The sequence below is a fragment of the Ascaphus truei genome, chromosome 5, assembly GCF_040206685.1.
Source record: "Ascaphus truei isolate aAscTru1 chromosome 5, aAscTru1.hap1, whole genome shotgun sequence".
Classification (NCBI taxonomy): Eukaryota; Metazoa; Chordata; class Amphibia; order Anura; family Ascaphidae; genus Ascaphus; species Ascaphus truei.
In genome coordinates this window covers 219,910,427-219,924,697 of record NC_134487.1, presented here as the reverse complement: position 1 = coordinate 219,924,697, position 14,271 = coordinate 219,910,427, and the positions used below count along the sequence as shown (strand labels likewise).

Genomic DNA, 14,271 nt, shown 5'->3' with positions numbered 1-14,271 from the left:
TGTCGGTGCCCTCGGCGCTCGAGGTGTGCAAGTTGGCCCAGCGGCACGGGATTCCCTTGAATCGTGTTTTCGCGCTGGGCCATGTTCCCGCCACGATCTCGTTGGGTACTGTGACCGAGCAGGTCCGAAAGCTCCCACTCCTGGACAATGCCAAAGTGCAAGACCATTTCTACGACCGCGACCAGGCCTGGCGCCGGGTCTTGTATGCCACTGAACAAGACATATGCCCCGAGGCCTTGCCCCGTATACTGCTGCTGCCCGAGGCCCCGGGGGTACGCTGCCCCATAGTCCAAGTGGACACCCCTGCACCATTAGCCACTTCCACCGCACAGAGAGAGTATACACCCACAGTAGGTGCCGCGGCTGGGGGCCCAGACCACTCCCCTGACCGTGGCCTCAACCTCACTGGCCGGCAGCCCTGGGCCTAGGCTCCTCGTCCACCCCGCCCGGCCTGCGGTCTGGCCTCAACCGCCTTAGCCTATCCAGACTGGACACCTACCCCGCAGTCGGGGATAGCTTACCGGGAGACACCTCTATTCCCGCAATAGCAGCCGCTCTCCACAACACCACCCAGTCGCTTCAATATAGGAAGTTAAAGGCCTTCTCCGGCGAGAAACCCACGCCCCAAGGGGAAGTAGGGATAGAGGACTGGTTGGATCATACAGAACAGGTGCTGCCTGAATGGACCTGCACGGACGCGGTCCGAAGACAGCGCATCGTTGAGTGCTTACGACCCCCTGCGTCCCACATGATGCACTACTACCGAGATGACAACCCGGAGGCTGATGCAGCAGATCTCATCTACTGCCTGACGAAGGCGTATGGGACTCCGGTGGATACTTATGCGTTGATGGCCAAATTCCATGCGTTAGCCCAGAAGGAAGGGGAGATGGTATCCGACTTCCTCAGGCGACTACACCTGGACTTATGGAACCTAGTGCGGAAGGGCGTGTTGCCAAGAATGGAAGCCAATGGACTGCGCACCACCCAGCTGTTGAGGGGGCTCCTACCCCTGCACCCCGTGTCGGTGCGGGTCAGTAGCTGCCTAACGCCCGGGCAAGCCTTATCGTTTCACGACCTAATGGACCGGGTCCAAGCGCACGAGACGGTGTTGTTAGGACGTGACCTAGCCCCTGGGAAAAAGCCCCAGCCCGGGAGTAAGGAAGTCAAGAAAGTGGAACCCAAGGCTGACGTGCCCGAACCTGGGGATCCCGACCCCGAGGATGCCGGCGCACCAGTGACGCCCAGATCTCGTCCCCCGACCGGGCAAAGTTCACCAACCGGGAGAAGCGAGAATTACCTCAGCCAAACGCAGTGCTACGTGTGTGGAAAGATGGGACATCTGCGTGCCCGTTGCCCCACCTTGCGGAAAACGGCGTCCCGGCCAGCGCAGTCGATGCCGTGCAAAACCCTGGAGGATGGAGAGGCGTCGCCACCCTCCCCAAGCAACCGAATCGGCCCCGTCGCCATTATTCGGGTAGTTATGAAGGGCATCTACGCCGCCGCATTGCTGGACACGGGATCCCAGGTGACCATCGTATACCGGCCCTTCTACGACCAACACCTACATCGATTACCGTTGCTCTCTGCGGATGCCTTGCGACTAAGGGGATTGAGTCATGAGGATTACCCCATAGACGGAGTAGTAAAGGTGCAGTTACACTGGCGACACACTTTATTCGAGTCTGGCTAGTCCCACGAATTCGGGTATACCCGGGTGTATTGAGGTTTGTGACTGTTTTCTGCCCGAGTGCATTGGGTTATTTTCCAGGCAGGGATTGAAGCATTTTATTCCTGCTGGCTGCAATACTGCACAGTATATATATATATACTGCATTACAATTCATGAATTTATGCCATCTGGTAGACACGCGAAGCATTGCAGCCTATTAAATCCTAATCATTATCATTTAACAGATCAGCCGCCCATCAGCCAGGCATGAACCCAGGCTGGGAAGGCAAACGCAACGGGGCTTGTCAGAGGTGAGGAGCGGCGCATTCCAGGTATCTGCCAGGTACATACCGGGTATTTGCTCGAATAAAGTGTGTCGGTGCAGTAGATATTCCCCAACTGAACACTGGTAAACATCATCCCATGGAAGTGGAGGCCTTGGTGTGCCCCGAACCTCAGGATCACCCCAGCGCTCCAATCATCTTGGGGACTAACGCTGACATTGTGCGCACGGTGTTCCACATGTATTTGCAAGAAGCGGGACAAGCCCCGCTGCTGGCCCTAGCAGCCTGCCCCGCACTCCAAGAGGTCTGCGGTAAAATTGCGACCGAAGAGGAGCATGGCGTACTCTACAGTCAAGAATGGGGACTGACTCAAATTCCCCCGGGGGAAGGACGAATGATGGTCGCTGCTTGCCACTACCCTCGACGACGGCCGGAGGATCAGCTCTTCGCCTTGGAAAGCGTGGCCCAAGACGAACAACGGTTGGGCTACGAAGTACTGGCCTCCGTAAAGAAATGGCCCGGGAAGATTCCGGGTCGCACCTGTGTGTACGTGCGGAATATCTCCCCTTATCCCATGAATATTGATCGGCGTCAGATGCTGGGGAGAATATACCCCGTGACTCCCGAGGAGAAGGCCTCGACGAAACGACCCAAGTACTCTCCTCCTACCTCTGATTCGTTGTTGGAATTCGACTTCAGAGACTCTCCGCTCCCGGATGAATGGAGGAAGAGACTGCAAGTCGAGCTACAAGACCGAAGGAGCGTGTTCTCCACTAGTGATATGGATGTGGGGTGCAGTCGCAGTGCCCACCATACAATCCGAATGAGCGACGCTACCCCCTTCCGGGAGCGCTCCCGCCGGCTCGCACCCCGGGACGTCGAAGAGGTGAGGAGATTACTCGCCGAGATGGAGGGGGCTGGCATCGTGCAAGGATCTCGTAGCCCTTACGCCTCACCCATCGTGGTAGTCAGCAAAAAGAACGGGACGGTCCGTCTCTGCGTGGATTACAGAACCCTGAATACCCGCACCATCCCCGATCAGTACACACTGCCCCGAATCGAGGATCTCTTGAACGCTCTGACGGGAAGTAAATGGTTCAGTGTGCTCGATCTTAGGTCCGGGTACTACCAAGTACCCATGGGCCAGGAGGACCAAGAAAAGACTGCCTTCATCTGCCCATTAGGATTTTATCAATTTACCCGCATGCCGCAAGGGATCTGCGGGGCCCCGGCCACATTCCAGAGATTGATGGAAAAGACTCTCGGAGACCTGAACCCGCAAGAATGCTTAGTGTACCTGGATGACATTATAGTGTTCGGGCGAACTCTAGAGGAACACTCCGAGAGGCTGATGAAGGTACTGGATAGACTTCAGGAGGAGGGCCTCAAACTGTCTCTGGACAAATGCAAGTTCTGTCGGTCCTCCGTGACGTATGTGGGCCACATCGTGTCGGCTGAAGGAGTGTCCACCGATCCAGGGAAGATAGAGGCTGTGGTGAATTGGCCTAGACCCCATAATGTCCAAGAGTTGCGGTCCTTCTTGGGATTTTGTGGCTACTACCGGCGGTTCGTGGAAGGCTATTCCAGCAAAGCCAAGCTGTTGAACAATCTTTTAAAAATCTATCTGGGAGAGACAGAACGAAAAGGGGTCACGGCGCAAACACCCTTTGGGGAGAAATGGACCCCAGAATGTGAACAGGCATTCCTGAACTTAAAAACCAGCCTCACCCAGGCCCCGGTCTTGGCCTATGCAGATCCGGAACGTGAATACGTCCTACATGTAGACGCCAGCCTTAGTGGGCTGGGGGCTGTCCTGCATCAGAAGTATGAGACGGGGCTCCGCCCAGTGACATATGCGAGCCGAAGCTTGACACCTAGTGAGCAGAACTATCCGGTCCATAAACTGGAATTCTTGGCCTTGAAATGGGCAGTGGTGGACAAGCTGCACGACTACCTGTATGGGGTACAGTTCGAAGTACGCACGGACAATAATCCCATGACCTATATAAATACGTCCGCCAAATTGGACACTACGGGACACCGTTGGTTAGCTGCCCTGGCCAACTACAGTTTCAATCTTAAATACAAACCAGGACCCACCAACATAGGGGCCGACGCCCTGTCTCGTCGACCCGGCCTTCAATCCACCCCTGATGAGGAAGTATGGGAAGAAATACCGGGTCCCGGAATCCGTGCTCTCTGCTCTGTGGCTGCGGTAGTCAATAATCAGGTGGCATTCTCGGAACTACGGGTTGCTGATTCTTTAGGATGCCACTCGCGAGCCATTCCCCGGGCCTATCAGGGTCGAGAAGGGATGAATATCACGGAAGATAACATCATCTCATGGAGGGATCTAGTGCATTACCAGACTCAAGACCCGATAGTGGAGCTGGCCCGTCAAGCGGTACAACAAGAAAATCCCTCTATACTCAAGCAAGCCCCCAAAAACTTGGTGAAACTCCTGTTGAATGAGTTTGGAAAGTTCGAAATGGACAATTGTTTGTTATATCGGGTGATCCCATATCACAACCATCCCGATCGGCGTCAGCTGTTCCTGCCGGAGCGCTTGAGGAACATGGTCCTTCGGGCCCTCCACGATGAACATGGCCATCTGGGTATTGATAAAACGTTCGGGCTACTACAGGATAGATTCTACTGGCCTAGGATGAGAGAGTCCGTGGAACAGCATTGTTGAAGGTGTAATCGCTGCTTACAAAGGAAAACACTGCCCACTAGGGCGGCTCCCATGGCGCACTTGAAAAGTTCGGGCCCCATGGATCTGCTGTGTATGGATTTTCTCTGTATTGAGCCCGACAGCCGGGGCATTAGCAATGTACTAGTGATTACTGACCACTACACCAGGTACGCCCAGGCGTTCCCTACGAAAGATCAGAAGGCCGTAACGGTGGCCCGAGTCCTGTGGGAAAAGTATTTCATTCATTATGGATTACCAAATCGCCTCCACTCTGATCAGGGCAGGGACTTTGAGAGTACACTGATAAAGGAATTGCTAACACTACTGAACATTGCCAAGTCACGTACCACCCCGTACCACCCCGAAGGGGATGCTTTGCCCGAACGGTTCAACCGCACTTTATTAGATATGTTAGGAACCCTGACAGGCTCACAAAAGATGGAGTGGAGTAAGCACGTGGAGACATTGGTACATGCTTATAATTGTACCCGGCATGAGTCCACCGGGTACACCCCGTACTTTTTGATGTTCGGAAGAGAAGCCCGATTACCGGTGGATGTGCGACTGCGGATATCTACCGATGGGGTATCCAACAGAACGCACTTCCGATACGTACAGCGGTTACGGGATAGTCTGCAGCAGGCCTATAAATTGGCTGAAAGAGCGACAGCGCAATTGAATGCGGGAAATAAAAGACGCTATGATCACAAAGTGCGTCACAAGGAAATTCACCCCGGGGATGCGGTTCTCTTACGCAACTTAGGTGTTCCTGGGAAACATAAATTGGCTGACCGTTGGCGGGAAGGTGTGTACGAGGTGGAGTCACAGATGCCTGGCCTTCCCGTGTATCGGATCAAGGACTCCGAAGGCCGCGTAAAAGTGTGGCATAGAAATCACCTGCTTCCCATACCTCAAGTAGGGAACGACGAGTTGGAACTACCCGCTACACCAATAGATGGAGAAGTTGGAAACCCAGAGGATGGCTTAGAGACTGTAAAACTTGCCACCTCTGAGGATCCGATGGAAGGAACCTCTCAAAGGGGCCTTCCGGCCGCGGGGGCATCTCCCGAAGGAGCTACGGGTAAAGAGCCTCTTGGCACGAACATTGACAATCTGACTCCAATGAGTCAGTCATTAGATCCACAAAGCCCATGTTTCACACCCCAGAGAGACTTTACTAATGCTGAAAACCCCTCAAGGGTAGAGATGGAAACACCAGTTGAGACTGGATTCTCTGCGGAGGAAGCCGTGGAGAACCAACCTCGGCGAAGTCAAAGAACCAGTCAGCCTCCCATGAGAATGGCGTACGATCAATTTGGGGCACCCCATTATGAGGCTCAGCAGTAGGCTCGGCATAGAATGCAATCTATGGTAGTACTGTTCAATGAAATGTGTAACCTAATTTAAGGGTGAAGGGCTGTGTAAATAAGTTCATATATGTAGGTAGTCCAGCGGGGACGTTGGATTCTGGAGAGGGGAGAATGTAAGGATGTGTACATATATGTGTGGGTTCCGCGCTGTTACTAATGCAGGAAGCGCCATACTGTTCTTTTGCCAGTAAGGTCACTGTGTGAATAGCAAGGCTGCGCATGCGCGAGGAAAGCACGCGAACGGCAACCAATCCGGCGGGACTTTGGGGGTTGAACTCTGAACTGTGAACTGTGGAGGAGTCAGCTGAGGCTGGGGACCAATAGGGTGTGAGACTCTGGACAGGGAAGCGACAGGAAGCGTGTGGGCGGACACACGAGTGAGAGAGGAGAAGGAGGAAGGTGGCGGAACCTCGTGTGTGCGAGCGGAGGGTCAGTGACCCTTCCGCTTAGGACAGATACATTCCCCAGCCCCCAGGAGTATAACCCCTGTCACCGTAGGGTGCCGCTTTTGTAGGGACGGCCGTAGCATTTAGGGAAGCATCCCATTAGTGCTGGTTCATTTGCAAGAGTTGCGGACGCCATCTTGGTCTGGAGAACAGACCGCACAGCAGAGCAGAGTGTCGGCGCAAGGCTGGAGCAACACTACGGACCCTTTGTCCCGCAGTGACCGGGAGGTATTGTTAGTCATCAAGTGCACCTACACCGGTCTCCAGGCGCTGATCCCGCCTCCCACTAACTAATTGGGGGCACTACTGTGCCAGTAAACTATTCAATACAACTACTAGTTGCAGGACATACTCCTTGGGAGAGTGGCAGAGCCACCTGTGTACAGGACATTAACCCTATAAAGGTGTGGCCGAGCCACAGTGTGTAATGTTTGATTATAAAGTGTAAGGGTTCTATGCATGTTATGTGAATGCTGCATTATCGTATTAGTTATTATCATAGTAAAAGGTTGCTTGTTGCACAATACAGTTGTTATGTTTCTTACTCAGGGTAGATTCTCTACAATGGGGATCCTGGGTAAGTGGAGGCGCTGCACCATGATAAGAGAGGGTAAGACCCCAGGCTCCCCAACAGCGGAGGCTTAGAGCTCCTGGAGCCACAGGTAAAACACAGCATAGTAGTTCCTTTGTGCAGGGGTTCACAAAAAGGGCTACACTAGTTTAACCTCGACTCTGCCAGGGGGGACGGCAACATATTGCTTTTGCTATGCACAACAGGCCTCTCTGGAAGCAAAGAGGTTAAAATAATTCATTTTAATCCAATGCCAATTGAAAACTCTATGGGTCCACAAAATAGAAGCAGAGGGGGCAGTGTCAGTGCAGACGTCCTCTTCATCTTCCCACACACATCACAGGTGCAGCATGAATAGTATGAAAGGATACTCACATCAGTGTTATTAAATTACAAGCATTCTGGCTTTATATTATTAACTGAAAGACGTGAGCAAGACATTAATGCAGGGCCCAAGTAATGGCTCTAGTCCTGGGCCCCAGCGGTTATCCTGTCGGCAGGCCTAACCCCCTGCTCAACACTTTAATTAGACTTTCTTGTAAAGCCTAAACTCTTTCAAGAAGAAAACTGATTAAAAGAAAAAGACATAAACAATCAATATCAAGAACCTCAAAAATAACAACAAAGAATTTCAGAGCTGGAAAATAATTTCAGCTTGCTTGAAATGCATGAGCAAACGTAATAAATTCTGAAGAATTTATGAAGATTGCTGTTGAAAGCGCATGAAAAAACCTGGAGGAATCGCTAACAAAATAAAAAAATATATCAGATGAGACAAAGTAGTTACTGAGGAGATGACAAGAAATTAAGCAGTCCCAAGACGCAAGAATTGAATATGCATAGCTGTGTAAGACGATGCGCAAACGTATAACTAAATATTTAAGAAATGGTAACTGTGATATGGTGAGGATGATAGATATAAGCTTATAGAAGACAAAGCAGGAACTTATGGTTGGGAAGAAGCAAATCATTGCACTCATTCAAGATGACGAAACAACAATAAAAGATCATAGAGAGCATTGAGGACATCTACATGCAATTGTACATGAACACAGTTGACATACTGTAAGACATAATCCAGCAGGAAGAGTGACAAGAAACAAGCAATCATGTACCATACGTACACGTACACTTTGAGTGGGAGTGTGACTGCCGGGGTGGGTGACTGACTGCCTGAATGACTGAATGCGTGAGTTGATCCACTGCCTGGGTGTGTGGGTGACTGACTGCGCGGGTGGGTGGGTAACTGTCTGCGTGGATAGGTGGGCGGGTGACTGACTGCGTTGACTGCCTGGGTGGGTGACTGACTGCCTGGGTGGCTGGGTCACTGACTGCCTTGACTGACTGCCTGGGTTGGGTGACTGCCTGGATGGGGGACTGACTGTCTGGGTGGGTGACTGATTGCCTGGGTGGGTGACTGACTGACAGGGTGGGTGACTGACTGACAGTCTGGGTGGGTGACTTACTACCTGGGTGGGTGGGTGACTGACTGCCTTGGTGGGTGACTGACTTAATGTGTGGGTGGGTAACTGACTGGGTGGGTGACTGAATGCGTGGGTGGGTGGGTGATGACTGCCTGGGTGGGTGACGGCCAGGGTTGGGTGGGTGACTGCCTGGGTGTGTGGGAGGTGCAGGAGGCTGGAGTTGAAGCGGGATCCCAGCTGGGTTGGCAGGCACGCTACGGTGCTTCCCCTCTGTCCCGTTTTGGGAGCGGGTCCACAGGCATTTGCAGAGCATCCCCCCTCCCTGCCTTTGGTCCCCGTGGCTACCACCCGGGTGGGAGGTAGGCGCGGGGGGAACAAGGTTGGCCATGGTGCGTCCCCCTCCAGCCCACATTCCCCTCGAGTGCCCATGTGGGTGGGGAGACAGGACCCGGGAGGGAGCGAAGAGGTCCGGCGATTGGAGGGGGGCGCAGAGACATACGTTAGTGGGCGGACGGACTGAAGTGGAAACACGCTGTTCGCGTACGCATACTTCCGGTACACGGAGAGTTGTAAGATTTGCCAGTTCCAGTCTACCCCACATCAATATCAGAAGTAGCTGCTCGGACCTTGCTGCATTGGTTGGCGTTTGAGTATTTACTCATACATGCTTATGTTCCTGATTTGTTTGTGTGTGCAATTTTTACCTCCAGTTCCATATAAATTTTTGTAATCATACTACACTATGAGTGTGCCTGTTTTTTGTTTGTTTTTTCTATAGAGAGATATATGGATTTATATGAACAAAAAACAAACAAAAGCGCAAGCTCCATAGCACGTAACTGAGTAAAAAATAAGGTGCATTTATTTAAAAAATCAGCAACCCCTAAGAATGTGCACTTACAGGATTTCAAAAAGAACCATTCGTGGGAGAGAAATCTCTATTGTGGTCATCTGCGGTGGTAGGGTGAGTCCCAGGTTTGCAGAGTGGATTTAAACAGCCCAGGTTCACCATGAATTGGCAGCAAGATATAAAGGCATCCAATGCCTGCACGTCCTTTGCTCCCTCATACAATGATTGCTAACACTTGAAATTACCGCCAGCCGGAGCGCAGGGAAGCCAGGGACTCCAAATACACCAACACAAACGCGATGACGACACAGCTCTACGCGTTTTGTCACACTGCGGCGACTTCGTCAGGAGCTATGTGATTGTCAGGGACAGCCAGTTAAATAGTCTGGATCAAGTAAACCTATTTTCACATTGGTACTAAGTTTCACCACAAATCGTATAACTCTAAAATTACTATAAATATCAACATTACAATGAATAACAAAAAAAAACATCAATAATTATGTTGTTCACATCATACAATGAAAATAGCTAAAACTAAACAATTTAATTATGTATAAACTCAACTAACACATTGACATGTTAGAAAAAGCTGTCACACTATTACCAATCTAAGTTTCATCAAATATGGCCGGTTCCAGTCTACCCCACATCGACATCAGAAGTAGCTGCTGGGACCTTGCTGCATTGGTTGGCGTTTGAGTATTTACTTATACATGCTTATGTTCCTGATTTGTTTGTGTGTGCAATTTTTACCTATCCAGTTCCATATACATTTTTGTAATCATACTACACTATGAGTGTGCCTGTTTTTTTTTTTTTTTTTCTATAGAGATATATATATATATATATATATATATACACACACATATATATACACACACACACACACACACACACACACACACTGCGCAATAGACGTATAATGAATATATACTGGTGGCAAAAGAACAGTGCAGGGGCAATACAATTTATTTGGATGTACTGTATGAGTGGCTCAGGGAGTAAAGACACTGATTTTGAAAACAATGACACCGAGTATCCATGCCAGCTCCTTGTGACCTTGGCAAGTCACTTTATCTCCTTGTGCCTCAGGCACCAAAAAATAGATTGTAAGCTCTATTTGGTAGGGAATCGTGCCTGCAAAAATTAAATGTACAGCACTGCGCAAGGTGGGGAGAGGGGGGTTCCATGTGCACATATTTTGAGCGGTAATATTGGAATACAGTACTATTGTTAATGTGGGCACATTTGCATTAGTTTCTCAAAGTATCTTAAAAACAAAAATAAAACAAACAATGAAAGAAAACAGAAATAGTCCTTGGCGCACTATCTGGTATATAAACCTGACAGAAAAATGAAGTCCAAAGATCTTGGTAGTGAGGATTGTTGGTCCGGAATCCAATCGTACTCAAAGTCCTCTGAGGTGGTGGAATCAGATTTGTGCGAATGATGCTTTAATGCATGCCAGACCAATATGATTGGGTTCAAAGCAGGATCTTAATGAATGTTGCAGATGTGTTTTGGGGCCAATGTCTTGGAAGGACTGGTGACCACTCCAGATGTGAAGTATTCAGAAATGTTACGTTCTTCCCTCTGAGCAATAATGACCTTCTGTATGTAGACTGTGAGACTCAGGAACCTCTGCTCTGTCTGTTTCCTGTGAGCTCAGGAAGAGTCTTCCTGAGCTCACAGGAAACAGACAGAGCAGAGGTTCCTGAGTCTCACAGTCTACATACAGAAGGTCATTATTGCTCAGAGGGAAGAACGTAACATTTCTGAATACTTCACATCTGGAGTGGTCACCAGTCCTTCCAAGACATTGACCCCAAAACACATCTGCAACATTCATTAAGATCCTGCTTTGAACCCAATCATATTGGTCTGGCATGCATTAAAGCATCATTCGCACAAATCTGATTCCACCACCTCAGAGGACTTTGAGTACGATTGGATTGCGGACCAACAATCCTCACTACCAAGATCTTTGGACTTCATTTTTCTGTCAGGTTTATATACCAGATAGTGCGCCAAGGACTATTTCTGTTTTCTTTCATTGTTTGTTTTATTTTTGTTTTTAAGCTATTGTTGTACTTACCTTGTGGATAGGTTTGTGGTTTTTCAATCCTTAGGCAGCCGTCTTCTCAGTCTGTTATATTAGTCTGTAGAATTCACTAGTTTATTGTTGTATCTTTGTAAGGGGATTCCAACATTTAGAGCACTTATCCATCATTATCGTGTATTGTTAAGTTAGGCTAATAGGTTGAGCGCTTAGTATATGTGTAAGGAATCCGCTCCGCGGTTTAATGGTTGCCTTACCTTGCAGACCGGTGCAGTACTGGAACTCTTCACCTGATATTACTGCAGCCTGGATTCACTCACCAAAGCTATACTGCCACACACTCCCTCTGGTATCTACTGCAGCTGTGCAATCTATCACTGCAATCCAGCCTTGTATTCACATATTGGAGCAGGACCTTCACACCCCCCGCCGGGGATTGGTCCGCTGGCCTTTAAGTACTATGTTCCCACAATGCTCCCTGCCGAGCATAGTCCTTACCGGATGTCACTACCTGTTCTGCCACAAGCTCCCGCTTGTTCTCCTGTGCTGAAGCGGAGGTTCCGCCCTGCGTCCTTCAGCTTCCGTCAAGCTCCCGCTTGTTCTCCTGTGCTGAAGCGGAGGTTCCGCCCTGCGTCCTTCAGCTTCCTTCAAGCTCCCGCTTGTTCTCCTGTGCTGAAGCGGAGGTTCCGCCCTGCGTCCTTCAGCTTCCTTCAAGCTCCCGCTTGTTCTCCTGTGCTGAAGCGGAGGTTCCATCCTGCGTCCTTCAGCTTCCTGTTCTCCTGTGCTGAAGCAGAGGTTTCGTCCCTGCGTCCTTCAGCCTCCTGGATTCCTGCACTGAAGCGGAGGTTTCGTCCCTGCGTCCTTCAGCCTCCTGGATTCCTGCACTGAAGCGGAGGTTTCCCTGTGTATCTACAGCTTCCTGGTTCCTGGGGCCTACTCTTTCCCTAATCTAGAGAGGCCGTGTCCTGGATCCTGCGCTGCAACAGAGGATTCCCTAGCCCGCTCAGGACTCTTGCGCTGTAGCACTGGTTTACCCGTGCAGCTAGGCGGTGTGTAATCTGGTCTGTCTTCCACCTCCTGAGACCAGTACCATGGGCCATGGTCGCCACACGCGCAGAGGCCACCCCCGCGCTCCTAATCTGAAGCGGGGCTTTCCTGACTCCCTGTTGCCGAACTCCTGCTTGGACAATGTTTATTCTGACGTCTCCTCTCCTGACCCTGGCTTGTACAACGACGATGCTGTCTTCTCCTATCCTGATCCTGCTACGTATGACTACGAACTGCGCAATCCGGATCAGCCTGCACGGTCTAAGGTCGGTGCTTTTACAACCCCACCTCAGCCTCGTGGTCCGACCCAGGTTTGTGGCGAGCACAACCGTGACAGTATGCTCGGCCCCACAAACTCGGACCGCCCTGTGGTGAGGGTTGGTAAGTTTCTGTCTGAAAGCCTGTCCCGGCCTGTAAACCAATCCCAGTTTGAATACCAGTTTCTATGTGAGATAATACCCCTGATTGAAGATCTGATTGTGTTTGTAGGATTAACCCCTTTGCAAAATAAATGCCGTAATGATCTCATGATGAAGGTTTACCGCCTCCGGGACTTAAAACAATCGCTGGCCGCTTGTATTTGCTTTCCTGGTTACCCTTTAACTTGGGAAAACGTGTACCCTTTGGAACTGGACGACGCCCAAAAGGAACTCTCTTCCCTGGCCTTGTCTTTAGACATTTATATAGCACAAGAGGATCCTCTCCTCATGTTGGCTCATGCCCAAAAAACACTCCATATCCTTTCCATGACATTGGACATTTGCATAAAGGAACAGGATCCTCTCCTCGCCAGCTTCGCTGCCGCTTGGCTGTATCCCTGGTGCGCCCGCCTCTTGAGGGAGCGCTGGTTGGAGGGTGTCCCTTAATGTCTATATTGTGCCGCAGGCCACACACCGCGTGGCGCCTGTCCGACGATGATACTCAATACCACTATTAGCACTAGCATAGTGACTATGGGGAAGCGTCCCTATCTGGGGGCCTTCCCTACAGCAACCACAACCTGGAAGGGACTTATGGCCTATCTTGGGCCTTGGGGCGAGGGGGGGTCTGGCCTGATACGAGAGCCACTGGCACCCGGACACTACCTTCTCCATTAGTGTCCCTGCTACAACTATCAGCAACATTCTATCTTGCATGCTTGGCTCCTTGAGCCCTATTGGTTCTCCTGCCCACTTGGTATTGCAGCCCCTGAGTAGGGTTGGCAGGTGGCGTGTCCAAAAATACTGGACACAATACTGGACACCCACGCCCCCCGAACACATATAAAAAAAAAAGCTGTGTGTGCTGTGCACGCGCATAGTAAGTGAAACTTCTTTGACTTTTGTCACAGAAATTGTATTTGTATTGGTGATGTTTTAATTAAAAATCAAAATACAATTTCATTGACAAAACGCAAATAAATTTGACTTATAATGCGCGTGCTCGGCACACATCCCCTGTATTAGCTATTTGCACTAAGTGTGAATTCCTCGTGTGTATGTGTGTCAGCCAGTGTGTATGTGTATGTGTGTCAGTCAGTGTGTGTGTGTGTGTCAGTCAATGTGTGTATGTGTGTGTGTGTGTGTCAGTCAGTGTGTATGTGTGTGTCAGTCAGTGTGTGTATGTATGTCAGTGAGTGTGTGTTTGTGTGTCAGTGAGTGTGTGTATGTGTGTCAGTGAGTGTGTGTATGTGTGTCAGTGAGTGTTTGTATGTGTGTCAGTCAGTCAGTGTGTGTGTGTGTCAGTCAGTGTGTGTATGTGTGTCAGTCAGTCAGTGTGTGTATGTGTGTCAGTCAGTCAGTGTGTGTATCTGTGTCAGTCAGTCAGTGTGTGTGTGTATCAGTGTGTGTGTGTGTGTATGTGTGTCAGTC

General features: G+C 50.2%; 1 protein-coding gene across 1 annotated transcript in view; it reads left to right on the top strand.

Moving 5' to 3' along the window:
* Positions 1-2,353: 2,353 nt before the first annotated feature.
* Positions 2,354-14,271, top strand: part of C5H5orf58 (chromosome 5 C5orf58 homolog) — a 136,276-nt gene continuing 124,358 nt past the window's right edge. Inside the window, exon 1 of the mRNA XM_075599150.1 lies at positions 2,354-2,732. Coding sequence (XP_075455265.1) covers positions 2,354-2,732 — 379 coding nt within the window. The remainder of the gene's footprint in view (positions 2,733-14,271) is intronic.